Source organism: Tupaia chinensis, unplaced genomic scaffold (genome assembly GCF_000334495.1).
Source record: "Tupaia chinensis unplaced genomic scaffold, TupChi_1.0 Scaffold000318_1, whole genome shotgun sequence".
In the NCBI taxonomy this organism is placed as follows: domain Eukaryota; kingdom Metazoa; phylum Chordata; class Mammalia; order Scandentia; family Tupaiidae; genus Tupaia; species Tupaia belangeri.
The window spans coordinates 2,729,889-2,750,540 of record NW_006159811.1 but is presented as its reverse complement, the minus strand read 5'-3'; the positions used below and the strand labels follow the sequence as shown (position 1 = coordinate 2,750,540).

Genomic DNA, 20,652 nt, shown 5'->3' with positions numbered 1-20,652 from the left:
CCCTGCTTCTTAGATGCAAGCCTAACTTTTCTTAATTCATGTTTGCCATTCATTCATTTATTTAATAAATATGTATTGACTGTCTAATATGTGCTGTACAGTGTCCATACCCTGTGAATATACTAGTGAATATGATAAGGTTCTTGGCCTCAGATGGCATATATTCCAGGCATTGACAGCAATAAACAATTTTAAATACATTTATTATGGTGGCCAGCAGGTGGCGTGGTGGTTAAGGCACTGGTTTTCCACATGGCCGACTGCTGTTTGAGTCCTGGATCTGATGGCTTGAAAATCATGCTGGACACTGTGCATGTATGCCCAAAAATCCCAGGAGGAAAATGGAAGCAAAAGGATTTTTTACTTTCCCTCTCAATGTTTCTCTCTCTCTCTGGTGAGTACATGCATCCTATGGCAAAAACCTGAAACAGAAAAATAATACATTTGTTATGTGTATTATATGTATGGTTAGCATTTACACATATAATTATTTAATCATACTGTATATTATTTTATTGCTCATTTTTTATTTTTATGTTGTATTTGCTGTTTTATTTATTTTTTCTTTTTTTAAGAGATTTTTGCACTAAGCATGTATGTTTGCTGGAGTGATAGAGATAGATAGAAAGTGAGAAATAATTCCCCGGGGGGGAATGGCCATGCCACAATCTTTTCTCCTCTATTTTCTCTCAGGATCTTAGGCACACACACACGCATATGCCCAGCTTCAGTTTCAAGCCAAAGGGGTCAGGACTTAAATCATAGTTGACCATATGGGCGTCTAATGTATTAACCAGTGTGTCTTCTGCTGGCCCTGTGTGTGTTTGTGGCAGGGATGGGCTGTTTTATTTTTATTTATTTATGTATTTATTTATTTAAATTTCTTTTATTCATTCAATCACCATATTTAGCTTGCAAAGTGAATATTTGAACACAGGTACATTTCTCACCAGTCCAGTTGACAATACTATAAAGTTATCTTCAACAAATAATAACCCATTTCTTTGTCCCATAAATGCTTTGCCTTTATATTTTTCTCCTTAATGTCCTTCCTTAGACAATACTCCTTCACCCGCCCTCTTCCCACACTGTATCTGGTATTCACAACCATTTACTATATTTTTCTATCCTTTAGTAATTCAGTTTTGGACATAGAGTACCGACACTAGGTGTAAGTGGAGACATACAATGTCTCTCCATCATAGCCTGGCTTGCTTCCATATTCATCCACTTTCTGTCAAAAGCCAGGGTCCTGGTTTTTTTGTTTGTTTGTTTGTTTGTTTGTTTGTTTGTTTTATGGCTGAGTAGTATTACATAGAGTATATGTGCCACAGTTTTTCAATCCATTCATCTGTTTGTGGGCATTTGGGTTGGTTCCATGTCTTAGCAATTGTGAATAGTGCCACAATAAACATCGATGTGCAAGCACTTTTCCAATTAAGAATTCTTCTGTCCTTTGGGTAGATATCAAAGGAGTGGGATTGCTGGATCATATGGTAGTTCTATTTGTAGATTTTTGAGGAATCTCCAAATTGTTCTCCACAGTGGCTGAACCAATTTACATTCCCACCAGCAGTGTAAGAGAGTTCCCCTTTCACCACACCCCTACCAGCACTTACCATTTTTGTTTTATTAATCTTATTCATTCTGACTGGGGTTAGGTGATCTCATTGTAGTTTTGATCTGCAGCTCCCTTACAATGTCATCCTTAGAGAGTTATTTTTAAAACTCATTCTCCCATCTTTTAATCAGGTTGTTGGTCTTTTTGGGGGACAGCTGCTTGAGTTTCTTGTGCATTCTGGTTATCAGTCCTTTATCTGATACATAGTTTACAAAAAATATTTTCCCATTCTGAGGTCTATCATTTCACACTAACTACTGTGTCTTTTACCATGCAGAAACTTCTTAATCTGATGTAATCCCACTTGTCTATTTTTGGGATTATTTACTGTGCATTGAGGGTCTTATTTAAGAATACTTTGCCTGCCCCAATATCTCCCAGAGTTTCTCCAGTGTTTTTCAGCAGCAGTTTTATAGTTTGAGTTCTTAGATTTAGATCACTAATCCACTTTGAGTGGATTTTTGTCAATGGTGAGAGGTAGGAGTTCAGATTCATCTTTCTGCAGGTAGATATCCATATAGTACTAGAAGTCCTCACCAACGCAATCAGAAAAGAGAGAGGAAAAAAAGGCATTCAAATAGGAAAAGAAGAAGTGAAACTCTCTCTATTTGCAGATGACATGATCGTATACATAGAAGACCCAATGGTATCCATAAAAAAATTCCTGGAAGTAATACATGAATACAGTAGAGTTGGAGGATACAAAATCATCGTACAGAAATCTATAGCATTTCTGTATATGAACAGGCAGACCTAGATAGAACTGAAAAAAGTAATTCTGTTTACCATAGCCACAAAAAGTATAAGATACGTAGGAATAAATCTAATCAAAGAAGTTAAAGACCTCCACAAGGAAAACTGTGAGAAGCTAAAAAAAAAAAAAAGAAAAGAAAAGAAAAAAAAGAAAGAAAAAAGAAAAGAAAAATAGAAAATGACACAAAAAAATGGAAGAACATCCCCATGTTCCGGGACTGGAAGAATTAATGTGATCAAAATGGCAATTCTACCCAAATTAATCTACATTTTTAACACAATCCCTATTAAAGTGTCAGAGACATTCTTCACAGATTTAGAAAAGACAACCATAAAATTTGTCTGGAATCACAAAAGACCTCATATTGCCAAATCAACCCTGCCCAAGAATAGAGTGGGTGGCATCTCACTCCCTAACCCCAAAATATACTACAAAGCTGTGGTAATCAAAACAGCATGATATTGGTACAGAAACAGACAGGTGAACCAATGGAACAAAATAGAATCCCCAGAAATACACTCCCAAACATACAGCCAACTAATTTTTTTTTTCTTTTTCTTTTTTCTGGAGAGGTTTTTGCTATAGGGCATGTGTGCTTGCCAGACAGACAGAGAGAGACTGAGAGACAGAGAGAAATCACCCCCCAGGGGAGATGGCCACGCCACAATTCCTTCTCCTCCATTCTCCTCTCGGGATCTTGGGCACGCATGCACGCACGCACACATGCCTGGTGTGAGTATAAGTCACCGGGTCCAGGACTCAAACCGCAGTCGACTATGTGGGAGTCTAGTGACATAGCCATTACACTAACTGCTGGTCCCACAGTCAACTGATTTTTCACAAAGGGTAGCAGTCAATCCAGTGGAAAAATGGGGGACTGTTTTAGACAGTGTGTTTCTGTGTGATGATCCTCCTGTCTCAGCTCCCTGAGTAGCTGGAACAAGAGACACATGCTACTATATCCAGCTCTTTAGAATGGACTAGGAATCAAAATTGGATCTCCTGTGTAGCCTCAGCCTGCTGAGTAACAGCATTCGGCAAGTACAACTGCAACTGGACCCGTTTTTATACTTAAGGTTTAAATTTTTGTTTTATTGTAGACATGATATATATGAATGCAAGTGTTCTTAATTAAATCATGGCTTAATTCCTTGTGGTTTACTCAGTAATTGTTGAATATACTGCTGTGTTTTCTATAAACATTGACAAGCTGTAATAAAGAGGAGTTCAGCATGTCCTGTCACTTTTTCATTTGAAAGTTTTCTTATAAAATATGGATTAACCTTAAATATGCACATAATATGCCATCTACTTCTTAAAAACATCAAGGTTCTCTCAGTGTGCCTCCCTCAACCCAACAGCCACATATTGTTTGTAAACTCAGTTGTGTTGGCATAATTTTAAAGGTTTTTTTCATAAATCTAACATTTTAATGGTCTATTTAAGGTCATAGACAAACAGTGACTTCCTTTTTTCTTTAACATAATTAGGTGACAGAGTTTTAAAAGTTTAATCCATTGACTAAAGAGCTGCCAATTTATCTGTTACAAAAAAGAAAACACAGTAAACTCCAAATGGAACTGACAAATAAGTAATGAAAGTATGAGTTATTTCTTTCAACTGCACATGATATTATATAGACGGGGCAGTGTAAATTTTCACAACTCCACTACATTCCTAATGTATACATAAGATTAAGAAAATCTCCCTGAAGATTTACTCATTGCTAAAGCAACAATACATAACCCATATCAAGATTTGTATGCATGCTGGAATGCAAACCTGTGTATCAGAGGAAGCAAAGATGTGATTCTTCATTCAAAGCTTCATTTAAAGCTCCAACACAGTCCCTGACTTAGATTTGGGTCTTTGAGCAAAAATTTTTGTCATGTGATTAAAAAATGGAAATAGAGCTAGGGAGAGTGGTGGCCACTTGTAATCCCAGTGACTTGGGGTTGCTGAAGCAAGAGGATCATGAACTCAAGATTGGCCTGGACAGAATAGTGAGACCCTATAATAGGGGAGAAAAAATAAAATAAAAAGAAAGAAATGAAAGAAAAACAAAAAAATGGTGTGGCTTGGCTTACCCTGTGGCTCAGTGGTTAAGAATCCCACTTGGATGAGCGCAGCTGGAATCCCAGCTCTGCTGGCTTGAAAAACATGCTGGCAGATGTATGTAGGTGCCCCAAATCCTGATAGGATGAAGAATGGTGGGAAAAAGATAGAGATGTGACTGCACCACTCTCTCATTCTTCCTCTCAAGAGTACACATACCCTATTTTTTAATTTAAAAAAAAATGAGAGAGAGAGGAAAAGAAATTAGAAATGCCTAATTTAGCAGAAATGCAGTAAAGCTTCTGTGATACTGTCCCATAGAGGATGGCTAGTAACTTGTGACATATATTTATTATTAAGTCATTACTTCTTGCAAACAAATGACTCATGCTCATTTTGAATTTAACAAAGAAAATGGGTAGAACAAAATTGGTTTTTTATCTCTCCTTTCATTCATTTATGTATGTAATTAATAAATACTTTTGCATGTCTTCTCTATGCAGGGCATGATGCTTGACTGTGGAGGTAAACAGTGTTTCCTAACCACAAGGAGCTCAATACCTAATAGGGAGACAAGGCATTCAGGAGAAGAATAAAATATGGCGTGATCATTCTAGGAAAGAGTTAACATATGAGTGCTGAGGATATAAAATAGAGAATAGAGCAATAAAATTTTGCAAGATGAATTTCGTAGGGTAAAAGAAAATGGCTGGGTGGTAAAAGAGAGTAAGCTCTTTCTATATTTACAAGGAGAACTCTTCTGTCATCTTCACTAGACTGAACTTCATGAGGTCAGGGTCTTGTTCATTATAGCTCCAGGACCTAGGACAGCACTCAGTACACAGTAGTCCCTCATTAAGTATTTTGAATAAGACCCTCTGAAGCACTGTCAAATCTATTCAATTTCCTAGACTAAAAAATGCAGATGGGTTCTTAAAGTCAGTAGTTTATTGAGAAAATGAAACAATTTTTTGAGGTTGACATAATCCACTGTAAAATGTGAGCTATGCAAAACATAATACACAATACACATTCATAGTCTATGAATTATAAAGCCGATACAGTGGGTTTAAATGTTACAGTTTTCCTCACTAAGGAAGTGGTTTTAAATTATAATTAGTAGTTAATTGACGCAGCTCTACTGTGGTTTGGCCATATCCTCTATTGTTTGTCTGAGGATGTTCTTATCCCACTGGTATGACCACATTCTTTCAGACTCTCTTATTTCTAACTTTGTAGTTTTTGCTTGGGCCTGAAGCCCTTCAATACAAACCAATACACTGCAAATTGGAGGGTCAGTCCGGCTGCTGCTGAGAATGTCTGTGCAATGTTGTCCACTTCTTGGTAGGTTTCAAGATTCTCCTTAGCAATTATATTCTCCCTGCAAGATCAGTGTTCCACCAGTGTTGGTGGTGAAAAGGAAATGAATATTCCTTTGGTCAGAGGAACTACTTCTTAGAATCTGAACCAAGCAGACAGACCCTTCCCGTCTGCCACCCCGCCAGCAGGGCATAAACAGATGCATAGGAACACAGCCCAACATTACCACCAACTATTCCTAATTCCTATGTTTTGCTACTTTAGATTCTCTCCTGTTTACACTGGGAGAACACACACATCATCCAGGCTCTGGCCTTGGTGAGATTTGGCTAGTAAGAAGTTCCTACAGGAAGGTAGTTATTCCATTTGCTCTTCTTCTATCTCCTATTACATAGGGTCTCTACTGTTCCCCAGGATGCTTGCAAACTTTACTATTTACGCTGTCCTTTTTGGGTTCAGGTAAACTGCTTTGGGAGAGGGTGAGGGAAGGCAGGTGGCAGGGATGATGTCAGTCTTATTTCTAGTAGTACTGGGTTCACACAATATCCCTTGTGGAGACCTTACATGTCATTCAGTAGTCCCTATGTAAACCATCAGATATCGTCATTGTTTTCTGTGGGAATCCTGTCTTGACAGACAAACAATATGAACCTAGAACAGTTACTTAAACTCCTCATGCTTCAGGTGTTTTTATTTGTAAAAAAAAGCATTAATAATGGTACTTAAATGATGGGGTTTGGCTTGAGATGATCCTGGCACATAGTAAATAATGTTAGTTTTTAGTAACACTATAATTCTATTGCATGGTAACACTTTCTGTGAAGCATGATTAAAACGGATACAAAGTTAGATGAAGACATGCTCTCCAGATTGTAAGGGCTTCAAAAATTATAGTATATGGTGGCATAACAATTGAAATTTTAAACAAAAAACATCTGTTATAGAAGCTCAAATGAGAAGCAGAGCAATTCCCCAAGGTATTGGTAAAAATAATTCCCCAACATTTCAGTTAATTCTGTGGGGAGGTAAAAAAGAATCAAGTGTTGGGAACCAGCAGTTAGCATAATGGCTATGTCGCTGGACTCCCACGTAGTCGACTGCGGTTCATGTCCCGGACCCGGTGGCTTAAAACTCATGCCGGGCGCGTGTGCATGCGTGCCCAAGATCCCGAGAGGAGAATGGAGGAGAAGGGATTGCGGCGTGACCATCCCCCCTGGGGGGTGATTTCTCGCTTTCTGTCTCTATGTCTCTCTCTGTCTGTCTGGCGAGCGCACGTGCCCTATAGTGAAAAACCTCTCCAAAAAAAAAAAGGAATCAAGTGTAGAGTTAACTCCCCAAAGCACATCTCCTAGAAAATATAAAGTGGCTGACTATGAATGCATTGAGAAGAAGGCTATAGTTCTGCTGGAAATTGTAGAGTAGATTAGCAACAGGTACGTAGAAAGCCAAGGAGATTTAAAAAGGCAAGACAATAACCTCATAGCAAATAAAGTTTCAAAGAATGCAGATTTAATTATTGCTTGGAAATAAATATTATTACCTTTCTGATTGTGTTGTTCAACTGTGGCTAATGTTCATATGGTACTGAAACTGTAAAGACTGGGTAATCATAGTTTGAGAAGAAAAAGAGATAGGAAATAGAAACAATCCTCTCCCAGAATAATTATTAGCAAAAGGAAAAAAATAAGAAATATCATTTAATATGTCATTTAGAGGCCTGCAGTGATGTGATGGTTAAGGTGCTGGACTTCCACATGGCCCATTGCAGTTCAAGTCCTGGACATAGTAGCTTGAAACTCATGCCAGGCACATGTGCCTATGGGGAAAAAATCCCAGGAGGAGAATAGAGGAGAAGGGATTGCAGTATGACTATCCCCCCAGGGGTGATTTCTCACTTTCCCTCTAGCTGTCTCTTTCTCTCTGGCTAGCCCATGTTCCCTATGGTAAAATCCTTAGACACACACACACACACACACACACACACACACACACACACTTTAGAATTAAATGACATTTTTCTGAAAAACAAATACCAAGACTGAGGGAGAGAAAGAATGTAATAGTAAATTATTTTATAGGCTTTGAGGTAGTATTTGTGTTTTATAAAATGTATGAATGCATTATTGGATAAAATAAATATAAGTATAAAATTAAACATAAATGTCTTGCATAAAAGGGGTTATATGAAAGGCAGAGGTGAGAGTAGTCCTAGAGAGAGAGTTTGGATTCAGATTATGGAAAATCTACCATGTTAACAAGGTTGTACTTCAAAACACCAAGTAGCTAATAAAATAAAGAGAAATGCATTCAAATTTCTGTGTTAGAGAGGAAATTCTGGAGTGATCTTAAAGATGACTGGAGTAAAGAATGAATGGTATCCCAGAGAGTAATCATGAAGGTTCAGTAGAGAAATAATAACATTTGAAATGTTGGTAATAGTTGTTAAAAAACAAAAACAAAAACAAAAACAAAGACAGCTTGAGATGTCTCTCGAATGTGAAACCAACAGAATTTGGTGATTGATTAGATACGAGAAGTAAAAGAAATCAAAATTGATACAGATGCTTTTTTGTTTTGTTCGAAAATAAGCTATTTGTTGTTTTAGGAAGCATAATTAACAAACTTATGGATTGATGTTACAGCTTTGTCAACTAAAATGCCTGAATTTACATCCAGTTAGAATGATGTCGTAGAAGTAACATAAATTTTGAAATTCAGAACACCCTTAAAACTGATGATAAAGGATTTGAAAGCTGTTGGTATATAACTAGTAGTTGAAGTCATTGCTCAGGAATATAATATCTAGCCAATCTAAGGAAAGTCTATATTTAAAGAGGAGCCATTAAAGGAACCTTAAAAATATTCATTAATTCAGTTATTAATGTAATCCTTTTTGTAACAAATATCTATTAAGCATCTGATAAAAGGTAGGCGCTAAAAAAGTCTTCATAAATGTTTTATCAAAGTTTTCCTGTGATTTTTAGGAAAGCTCTTTATTTGAAATCTATTAAGGTTTTAGGGTGCTCATAAATGAAAGGAATAGAGACATTTATAAACTTTATTATTTTTAAAATTGTGTGATTTTATACTCATGAGTTTAGGAAAAACATATGATTGGAATACAGGGAGAAGAAAAAGTCAGGAAGAACAATTGCCTATGTAGGGACTGAAAAATATAAAGGACCAGGTATTAGGAGCAACCAATTGATCTATGGAAGGTAGAATAGCAGTGTCTGAGAGCATACAAAGGCCCAAGTCAAAGCATCAAAACAACTGCAAAGTCAAGTAAACTGTAGTGTCATGTAGGAATAATAAGTTCACTATGAAAATCTGAGATGGAATGAGACCATTTGCAAGAGTATTCAGCCTTCATCGTCTACTTCAGCTGATCTATCATTTTGATATTGTAATGATCTCATGAATCTTGGCTGTTCAGCACATTGCTGTGTTGGTTACAGTAACCTTGGTGTGGGAATAGAGATGAATTACTACCCTTAACTGTCTAGCAATAAGGTTTGTCAGGAAGGTTCAGCTGGTATTTATTATAGACCTGAGATCACACTATTAAGTGTGTACAAGGATCAATTTGGGCTGCTTTGGGCACTGTATTATAAAGTGTCAGGTGAAAGCCTGATTTCATGTGTATTTAGTGTGTGTGTGTGTGTGTGTGTGTGCGCGCGTGTATTCATATTGGGTTATCGGGAAAGTCATGATGCATTTTTGCATAAAAAAACATAGAAAAATACATCATGACTTGCCCAACAACCTTAAATATATATATATATATTTGTATATATGTATAACTTACTATAAAATAAGTTATAAAAACTTATTAAATAACTTATTCTTTAATTATCAAACATTTTTGTGCTGTATCTTTAGACTTCCTTTCTACTTTCCCTTCCTTTATTCTTCTGTTCCTTCTTTTTATTTCTGCTTCTATTTGAAGTCAACACTAAATCCAAATGCATTATGATGAAACTGAAGTTCTCCCACTGTGGTGCCCTCATGATCAGTAGAATCAACTTCATCTGAGAACTTGTTGGAAATGCAAATTCCTGGATACCATCCCAGACCTACTGAATCAGAAATTCCGGGAGTGAAGCCCAGCAATCTTTGTTTTATAATTCTTTCAGGTGATTCTTATGTGTCATAAATTTAGAAAACCACTCAATAAAAGAAAGTGAGGAAATCAGAGGGGATGAGAAAGGGAGAGAGCACTAAGAATAAAATGATAAATCAAAAAGAGGATTTTAACATAAAAATTGTCTTCTTGGCAAATACAGTTTGGTTCTATATTTTCCAAAAGTTCAAGGCAAAGAAGAAAGCATCACGTTTCTGCGATTCTCTTGACATCTCATTCTCCTCAAGCTAGAGCCCTATTTCTTTGTTGCTCTTAGTAGAAGGAGTGCTCAGGGCCATCTGAATAAGATATTTTCATGTCCTCATTCCCTGTTCCACTCTTTTTTTTTTTTTTTTTTGGAGAGATTTTCACTGTAGGGCGCATGCGCTCGCCAGACAGACAGAGAGAGACATAGAGACAGAAAGCGAGAAATCACCCCCCAGAGGGGATGGTCACGCCGCAGTCCCTTCTCCTCCATTCTCCTCTCGGGATCTTGGGCACACACGCACACATGCCCGGCGTGAGTTTTAAGCCACCGGGTCCAGGACACGAACTGCGGTCGACTACGTGGGAGTCCAGCGACATAGCCATTACGCTAACTGCTGGTTCCCCCTTCCCTGTTCCACTCTTAAATCCACCATAGTGAGCTTCATCATCTTTGGAAATGCTCTTTACAACGTTGTCCGTGTAAAGTTCTCTTCCTCTTACCACAAATTGGGCAACATGAAAGACAGACATACGCACATGGGAAATGCCAACAATGAACTGTCTTTGCAAATAATTATTTTTAGTTAGACTCTGTGCAGGACATTATTGATAGAAAATAGAACAAAATAAATAAAATCCCTACTTTTACTGGATATAAAACATAAGAATAATGTAAGGATATAAATACCAGATAGATATGACTGCCAGGGAGAAAAATAAAATAAGGAAAAGAACAGAGCCTGGAATACATATTGTATTTTAGATAAAGTGGTCATGAAAACTTCAAGAGAAGTGAAACTTTAGCAGAAACTTATATAAAGAGACCCATGGCTGAGAAAGACCAATTTCTGGTCAGAGAAAACATCACAGAAGAAGGCCCTAAGCAGAAACAATTTGAGCAGAAGGTTAGTATGGTTGCTGTAGAATGAGTTAGAGGAAAAATGGTGGGAACTGAGGTTGGAAGGATATGCAAGGATGGATCATATATGCTGAAGGTAGAGGCAACAGAAATTGTTAATGGATTACTATAAAGGTGAGGTTTGATGGAAAGTAGGACTCAAATAGAACACCTAGGCTTTGACTTTAAAAATTAGGTAAATGGAGTTGCTTATTTATTTGGAGATGAGAAAGGTTAGTCAAGGTGGTAACACAGGAAATTAGGTTTATGATGGACAGTGCAGTTCGAGATATGAGACCTCTAAGAAGAGAGGGGGAAATTATATACACAAGTCCAAAGTTCATGAAAGAGTGAGAACTGATACTAAAATTTATGGACTAGGTAAGGTTAACTACTGAATGAGTGTAGATAAAGAAAAGATGAGAAGTAAACCTTGAAGGAATCCAAAATTAAGAGATCAGGAAGAAAAAAAGCCCATAAAGAGGTTGGTGAAACAGAAGAAAATGTGGTGTCACCGAAATCAGATGAAGAAAATATTTATCAAAAGAGAAGGCAAATAATGATATCAAATGCCACTAAGGTTTTAAGTAAAATAAAAAATAAGAATTGATCATCCAGTTTGGAAAGATGTAGTAGTGTAAGAGACATGACTCTTTTAGCAGATTCCCCAGGAAAAGAAAGACTGTAATAGGTAAAGGGATACTGAGAATTCTGCTGTAAAGGGAAGTTGAAGCTGGAGACTAAACTATACCTGATTCTTTTTCAAATAGTAGATATTACAGCATGTTTATATGTCAGATATAATGACCTTATAGAAAATTTTTTAAATATCAATTATTTAAGGGACTTGCAGGTGGCGTGGTGGTTAGGGGCACAGGACTCCCATATGGTCAACCAGCATTCAAGTCCTGGACTTGGTAGCTTGTGTGCGCTCTCTCTCTCTCTCTCTCTCTCTCACTCACTCACTCTGTTCTTAAAATTTATGGACTAGGTAAGGTTAACTACTGAATGAGTGTAGATAAAGAAAAGATGAGAAGTAAACCTTGAAGGAATCCAAAATTAAGAGATCAGGAAGAAAAAAAGCCCATAAAGAGGTTGGTGAAACAGAAGAAAATGTGGTGTCACCGAAATCAGATGAAGAAAATATTTATCAAAAGAGAAGGCAAATAATGATATCAAATGCCACTAAGGTTTTAAGTAAAATAAAAAATAAGAATTGATCATCCAGTTTGGAAAGATGTAGTAGTGTAAGAGACATGACTCTTTTAGCAGATTCCCCAGGAAAAGAAAGACTGTAATAGGTAAAGGGATACTGAGAATTCTGCTGTAAAGGGAAGTTGAAGCTGGAGACTAAACTATACCTGATTCTTTTTCAAATAGTAGATATTACAGCATGTTTATATGTCAGATATAATGACCTTATAGAAAATTTTTTAAATATCAATTATTTAAGGGACTTGCAGGTGGCGTGGTGGTTAGGGGCACAGGACTCCCATATGGTCAACCAGCATTCAAGTCCTGGACTTGGTAGCTTGTGTGCGCTCTCTCTCTCTCTCTCTCTCTCTCACTCACTCACTCTGTTCTTCTCCTGTCAAATTAAAAATAAATAAATAAATGATGAATAAAGTAAATAAAATAATTCTTTTAAAAAATCAATAATGTAAAAGTAACAAGAAAGGAAGGGTGGTCCAATGCATGAAAGGAGAGGTGAGCCTTGGGTAGAAACCTGGATGTTCCAGTCCTTATGAAGGATAGGAAGAACATGGCAGCAGATGCAAGTAGAAATGGAGGTATGATAGGAGAATTCCGTTTTCAGAGAGAACGTAATTAAGTGTGAGGAAGGGTGTTTGTGGAAGATTTGATGAGAGAAGAGATGACATTTAAAAGGTTGGTATTGTAAAAGCGATCAAGAACATATAGACAACTGTTATGCAAACACTTGAGTTTGTGCCCACTAATTTTTAGTGAAACTAGTCATCCCAGTTTTCTTTTCTAGCCAAACTCAGCCGGTGTTAGGCAAAAACAGAATGAAAGAAAAATGGGACCGAAACAGTGTTAGAATTTTTACAGCCAGTATAACGGAGGAATATAAGCAATGACTTTAAAGGATTTTCAAGCAAAAAATTTTTAGTATCACACCATGGAATCTATGCTGGATAAAGAGGAAAGTGAGAAAATAAAGAGGATAATAAACCATGATGATTTAATGGATTAGTGACTCCAAAGAGCTGAAGGTATTGGACTGAGGCTTCTAGAGTATGTGAGCTAAAAAGATAAACAACAGAGGTTAGAAAGTAGTATGTGTGAAGGTGAAATTTTTAGAATTATGTGTTTAAAAAGTAGCTATGAGACTTTTAGAATTGCCTATTTAAAAAGTAACTATCCATCATAGTAAATTTAGAAAATAACAAAATATTTCACTTTCTGGCAAAGTATATGCTATACAGATACCTAGTTACACGTGTGGCTGTGTTTTGGAATCTGTTACATTTTTGTTCATCTATCGATCCATCACCATTCCAATGAAATATGATTTAATTATTGTTGCTTTATTATGTCTAATGGTACAAGTTAAACTGGTTATACCTCCTTTCTAAAATTGATATTATTATATTTGATACTATTTGATATTATTTATTATTACTTAATAGTATTTGTTTATTCAAGGCCATTTGTATTTTGTTTAGACTTTTAATACACTTATTTTACAATAAATTTTCTTTAGCGGTGTATTCTCCTTCATTTAGCTTGTTATATTATTTTAAAAGTTTTTTTTTTTAATGAAGATGTTTGGAGAAATCTCATAATTTGGTAAAAAGTACAGTGTAAATACAAAGAGGTCTTCAAAAAATTCAAGGAACACTTTTTATAAAAATACTATGCATTTAATTCCAAAACCTTTTTGCCTCACACTAAATTTATACTTTTCTATTTTCCCATGAACTTATTCAAGTCTTCTCATAAAAAATTTCATGAACAATATTACTAGTGTAAAACCAAGATTCATATAGTCAGTTTGTATCAATTCAACTTATTGAGCTGTCCTGGAAGTTTTTCAATTCACTGTCTTGGATTTTCTAAGTTAATTATCGATCTGTATACAAATATGATCACTTAATTTTGCCATTTTGAGTATTTACAGCTTGTATTTTTTTCATATAATTTACCTTCATAACATTTTTTTTGAGAGGTTTTTCACTACAGGGCATGTGCGCTTGCCAGACAGACAGAGAGAGACATAGAGACAGAAAGCGAGAAATCACCCCCCAGGGGGGATGGTCACGCTGCAATCCCTTCTCCTCCATTCTCCTCTCGGGATCTTGGGCACGCACGTACATGCGCCCGGCATGAGTTTTAAGCCACCGGGTCCGGGATGCGAACCGCGGTCGACTATGTGGGAGTCCAGCGACATAGCCATTACACTAACTGCTGGTTCCCCCTTCATAAAATTTTGAGACTATTTTGAATGCTAATGGTGAGACCTGATTTTTCTTAAATGATTCCTAACTTAACTGGTAATAAAAATAAAGCCATTTCAAATATGGATATGTTTTATAAGCTGGGAGAGAAAAAATAAAGCTAGTGACTCTTCCTTAGGAAAAAAATCCAATATTGTTGCTAAATAAACAAGCTATAGGCAAAACTCTTAGATACTTTATGGTAAATGACTACAAATTGTAAAGATGGCACAGTTAGCCACCTTATCCTGTATCCGTGGCCCTTTGCAAGAACACTTGGGAACTTCTCCCATTAAGGGAGGAGTCATTCTCCCCCACTTCTTGAATCCAGGTTGGCCTGTGACCTGCTTTGTGGCCACTTGGATGTAGAAATAAATGTGCTCATTCTGAGCCTAAGCCTCCCACAAGAAAAACAAAGAACTATCTGGAACATAACCCTAGAGATGTGGGAATAGTGAAAATCTATATGCCTAAGTACAACTGAATTTAAGAATGTAAAATTTGAAAATAATTTACAACATAAACATTTCAGAAAATAACTTGTTTCAGTAAAATTTATGACAGACCTATCTGAAATATTAAAAACAGTGCAAGTGGACTAAGACTCCACTTGCAAAATTATTTCTCTTCTGAAATAAAAAAGATTTCCTAAAGCTAGTGATTCATAAGAGTATTCCAGAGTTGTAAAATTCAAGCAGATAAAAATTCCTTCATTTGTCTCTGTCAGAGTGACACTGCCAGTCTCAGAGGAGCAGGGCAAGAGCTAGGTTTGTTTGACAGCTCTTGTTTCCTGAAAGGAACGTTTTAGTCTTAGCACAGCACCATACTGCTCAATATGCTTGCTTGCTTTTACTTTTCAAGTGATTTTGGCTTCACTGTTGATATAGTACAATTTCTATGTATCAGGTTTATGTCTCCTCATTAGTATTTGGCAAGAAAAATCAGGCAACACATGTACTCAACTATAACAAGTTTATGAATTTGTATTTTAATCTACTTCTGGGAAAAGACAAACAGCCAGCCAAAGATACAAATGATATAGTAATCATCTAAATTCTATTTTAATTCATCCTTTCCAACACATGAGATGTAATGAGGACCTATTTCAAAAGTCTTTTCTTTTATTAGAGGGTGCATGCACTTGCCAGAGGATGGGGATGGGGGTGGAGGAAAAGTACTCCCTGGTATTCTCTAATAGGGTTTGGTCATGCCGTAATCCCTTCTCCATTTTTCTATCCCATTAGAAATTAGGGAAGGCATGTACATGTGCCTAGCATGTTTTTCAAGCTGGAAGGTGAGATTTGAACCTTAGTCAGCCATGTGTGAGCCAGTTTTATAACATTTAAAAGTTCTTAGGATAATAGATGGCTCCAAATAAAGCTTTCAGTTACTGAAATATGTCACACTCAGGCTAAAATATGCCTAATTCTTCAAACCAGCAGTTAGCGTAGTGGCTATGTCACTGGACTCCCATGTAGTCGACCGCGGTTCAAGTCCCAGACCTGGTAGCTTAAACTCACAGTGAGCATGTGTGCATGCATGCCCAAGAACCCGAGAGGAGAATGAAGGAGAAGGGATTGGGGCATTGCCATCCCCCCTGGGGGGTGATTTCTCATTTTCTGTCTCTCTGTCTCTCTGACGAGCACATGCACCTTATAACAAAAACAAAACAAACAAACAAACAAAAAACAAAACAAAAAAAAACCTCTCCAAAAAAAAGAATTACTTTGAGCAAGAGTCTCTTATTTGTCACATCTCTCACACTTTTTGATCTGGAAATTTCTAGAAGATGCTCACTAGCAGATGTTTTCTCTAGATGTACAATTCTGGGATGATTCTTATTTTCTTGGGACTCATGAAGGTATTATGTCATTCTCCTCTCACCCCCTTACCTTTATATGGAGGCAGTGAGTCCTAAAAGCCTCTCTAACTGAAAGGCTGGAATTTGCTTCCTACACACCTTCCCCACCACCACACAAGGTCATGAAACCCTGGTTCCAGTTCCCTGAGTCTGACAGCTGCCCACAGGGCAAGGATGACATTAGGGCTCTGCTCCCCTCCCCAGATTGCTGCTTTCACTTAGTTTCTGTACTCTGAGTTTTCCTTCTTTCCTTGCCAGGGTATAAAAGCATTCCACAAGTTGATTCTAGGATTTTTGTTTTTATACAGAATTTTTATTTGTGTTTAGCAGGAAGGTCAGTCACAATATCTACTTTGCCACTCTGCTGGAAAAATAAGACTGTGTTGTCTCTAGAGGTAGGGGGAAGGGGAGTGAGAGAGAGCCAGTGGGGGGATTTCTTTCTTCTGCTAGTAGAGTTCTACTTTGAAAAGAGGGTTTATTTTAGACCTTCTCGCTGTCTTTCTCTCGCTCTTGCTCTCTGACCCAGTATGACTTGCCTAAAATCAGGAGCAGCTTCGATGTTGAAAAGATGTCTAACACCTTTAGAATGCATTATTAGTTAAAGCTCATATCCTTGTATAGCAGGGACAACAGTGCTAGTTATTGTTTTAGCATTGTGAGAGACTCAAAAAAGTCTCTGAGTTACAGTTCATTCCGAATTTGTGCTACAAAGTAAGAAAGAAAGTAAGAAGTAAGTGGCTAAAAGCATAGTAAATCTGTACTAATTTGCCATGGAGTTATGTGAGGGGATAAGAAAGGCTAAGCATTGAATCTGTATAAGATTGCACATAGGACAGGCAATGAATGATAGTTCCTCCTGCCGTGTCTATGGGGAATGTCAGCAATCACTTTCTCCTCATAACCCAGAGGCTGCCTCAGAATCCTTCTCAACACAGAATTCTCAACACCCAATGCCAGAGTATAGTCAGACAAGGTGACATCTACCAGTAGCATAACAACTAGTTGAAATTGGGTCTCCATTCTTCCATTTCATAACTGTGATATTGTTAGTAACATGTTTTCCTAGGTGCAGTGAGGAAGTGAAATTCTTTTCATTTTTCTGACTTCATTCTTAGGAAGCTCTGCTACCTAAGGTCACCCATAGTAATACTTCCTATAACTGGTTTAAAGACCCAATAAATAGCAATCCAGTAATTTGTAAAGAGGAACAAGAAGTCTTGTATACAGCATTCTCCAAATACAGGGCTGTGCCATGAAATTCTAAACGTTGATGTAGATTTGGAAATAAATACATAAAGAACTCTTCCAGTGCCAGCTCTGTGGTATAGTGGTAATATGTGCTAAAGAGAAGCTATATGCCACATGATTTTATGGTTTGAATCCCTGGCCCTGTCGGCCAGAAACATGCTGTGCACACCTGTGAGTGTCCAAGATTCCATGGGCTAGAGGACCAAAGGAAAGCAATCATGGCATGACCAGACCCTGTGGAGGGGTTCTGAGAGAACTCAGCTCTCTCTCTCTCACATATGCTCTATTGTGAGTTTAAAAACAAAAACAAAATTTTAAAAAAAAAGAGGAAGTTTTTATTTCTTTCTTTTTTTTTTTTTTTAGGGAAGTTTTTGATAAGGGTGCATACACTCACCAGACAGAGAGAGAGAGACAGAGAGACAGAAAGCGAGAAATCACCCCCCAGGAGGGGCGGCCATGCCACAATCCCCTCTCCTCCGTTCTCATCTCGAGATCTTGGGCACGCACACACACGTGCCCAGTGTGAGTTTTAAGCCACCGGGTCTGGGACGCGAACCGCGGTTGACCACATGAGAGTCCAGCGACATAGCCATTACGTGAACTGCTGGTCCCTCCAGGAAGTTTTTATTTCTTTCCTTCTCTTTTTTCCATTAGAACTTGGGGGTAATGTCTGTTGGCTCGAAGGAGGAAAGGCTACAGTTTTGCCATTCTCATTACCTTCTTTCCACTTATAAGACCTTGGTACCAGTGATTCCTTTTGCTGGATATGTTTCTGTTCTAGATTTTCATCCGGCTTATTCCTTCTCATTCTTCAACTCTTAACATAAATGAGGTTCCTCAAGGTGATTTCTGATTTCTAAGGTAACCTCACCACTGCTAACATATTTTCTAATGAATCATATTCTTTGTTTGCTTTATGACATTTATCACTCCCTGGAAATATTGTTAGTTCTGTTTTCATGCCTATTATCTGTCTTACCTCACCAGAACATATCTTCTGAGAGGTTAAGACTTTGATGGTCTTGTTTATCTCTGTATCCTTGGCACCTACAATAGTAACAGTAGTAGGTAATCAATATTTGTGAAGGAAATAACAAATTAGAATTATATTAAAGAATACTGCTTTCTATGTAATTTTGACTTATGTAATTTTTATTTTTTACTTTCATGGTAATGAAATGAATGAACTCCATTTATAGCTCTCTTACCAAAAATACATAGGAGCTCAGATGGGAAAAGAATGTAGTGGGTAGAGGGACAAACAGTGAGCCAGGTTTCAATCTCAATTTTGCCATGTATTAACTGTGACACCTTGAATAAGGTACTCAACCTCTTCATTCTTCATATTTTGTATCTAAAAATAACATCAAAACAATTGCAACTAGATTGGAGGGAAAGTAAATTAGTATATTTTAAGCATTTAAAATCATGCCTACTTTTAGGAAGAACTAAGAGTTATTTAATATTGTTGTACTAATTTATTATAAGGGTACATAATTATACCTTTATATATTGCAAAGGCACATTGTACAGATACATATTATAAAGGTACATATTATAACGAAGTATGTGAGTACTTAATTAACTTTTGTGTATGTGTCTTTATCTACCAGGAGAAAATAATAGTTCCTACCTGATAGAATCATTGTAAGGATGAAATGTAAAGCATATGGAATAGGGTGGGGCATACATAACACTCAGTAACTGTAGTTTGTTTATTTTTGCTGGAGGGCACATGTGCTCACCAGAGACAGGGAGAGAGAGGGAAAGGACAAAGCACCCTCAGTGGAGCATGGTCGTTCTGCAATCCTCTTCTTTCATTTCTCCATCCTGCTGGGATTTGGGGTGTGCATGCACATATGGCCAGTGTGTTTTTCAAGCTGCCACAACTGGGATTTGAACTGCCCAGTTGGCCATGTTGGATCCAGTTCCCTTAATCACTGGGCTATTGGACTGGCACAGTAACTGTATATTATCATATAAAATGTATTCAAATGATTTCTATCACTTTACTTTTCATTTTCTCTGTTCTGTTCCACCAGTCTGTGATCTTTATTCGTGACAAGAATTCTCATGGGCAGGAGGTATCGGGATACATTGACTATGCCCATAGGCTAAAGACTGAAGACTTTGAAGTCTACTTTAATGGAAAAAAAAGACTTCTTCCAAGACCCACAGATTTAAGGTAAATTATACATAATTCTCAAGTCCTTAGAGGTAAGGATGAAGATTTTTATTTTATGTTCTACATATTTCCTAGAATGGTAATGTCTTTCTCGTATGAATGTGATAAGATTGGCTATGAATAAAAATAAGGACTTTTAAACTAGGGAATGAGCCATAGATACATATTTTTTCCTTTAACGGCCTGAAGATGAGAACTCTTAAAAGACAAGAGGAGAAAACTTTCAGAGACATTCTTTCTAAATAAGTAGAGTCTAAAAATTGCTAACCTCATATGACTCTTACACCACTTGGGACTCAGTCTGCCTAAAAACCTCAAAAGCAGACCATCTAACACTGTCTCCTCCCACTTGTCCTTGGTCACCAGCCAAAGTGAAGGCCTATGACCAGTTGACCCTCACTTATTCTCATTACTGTCCTATTCTAGGATTCTTTTACACCCATCATTCTTTTTCTATTGACCTCTACCCTTTTTTTGGGACTCTCATAATATCACCCCAGATCTACTCTACTTTGCCAGTCTACTCCCAGATTGGTACTTCTACCCCCTTATGGATAGCATTCAAGCTAAAACTTTTTTTCTACTATCTCTCACTTATCATAGAACACAAAAGTGGTAGTAGCATTCTGTAGTAGCGTAACTACCCACTGCTGTATTCAGAGAATTATTTGACACTTGTAACAATAATCTTCCCTTCAGAGGCCCCTGCCTTCTTTATTGTCATTATCTAACGACTTCATAACCCATCAATAGTTACATATTTCTGTTCTACTTAGACACAGAATATGTCTATTAACTTTTTTATTTTTTTCTCACTGCTCATGTCTTTTTGTCCTTTGGTTGTATCTGACCTACTAATGTCCAAAGGAAGACTGATCCAGACGTCATCTTCACTATACCTGTAGCTGGACCCATGGGTCCT

The 20,652-nt window shown here is 37.2% G+C and overlaps 1 protein-coding gene across 2 annotated transcripts in view; it reads left to right on the top strand.

Annotated features, from left to right (window-relative positions):
- CFAP299 (cilia and flagella associated protein 299) overlaps window positions 1–20,652 on the top strand; it is a 511,846-nt gene that overhangs the window by 417,958 nt on the left and 73,236 nt on the right. For both annotated transcript variants that reach the window (XM_006151456.1, XM_006151457.2), the window contains exon 4: window positions 19,588–19,730. In XM_006151456.1, coding sequence (XP_006151518.1) covers window positions 19,588–19,730 — 143 coding nt within the window. The remainder of the gene's footprint in view (window positions 1–19,587; window positions 19,731–20,652) is intronic.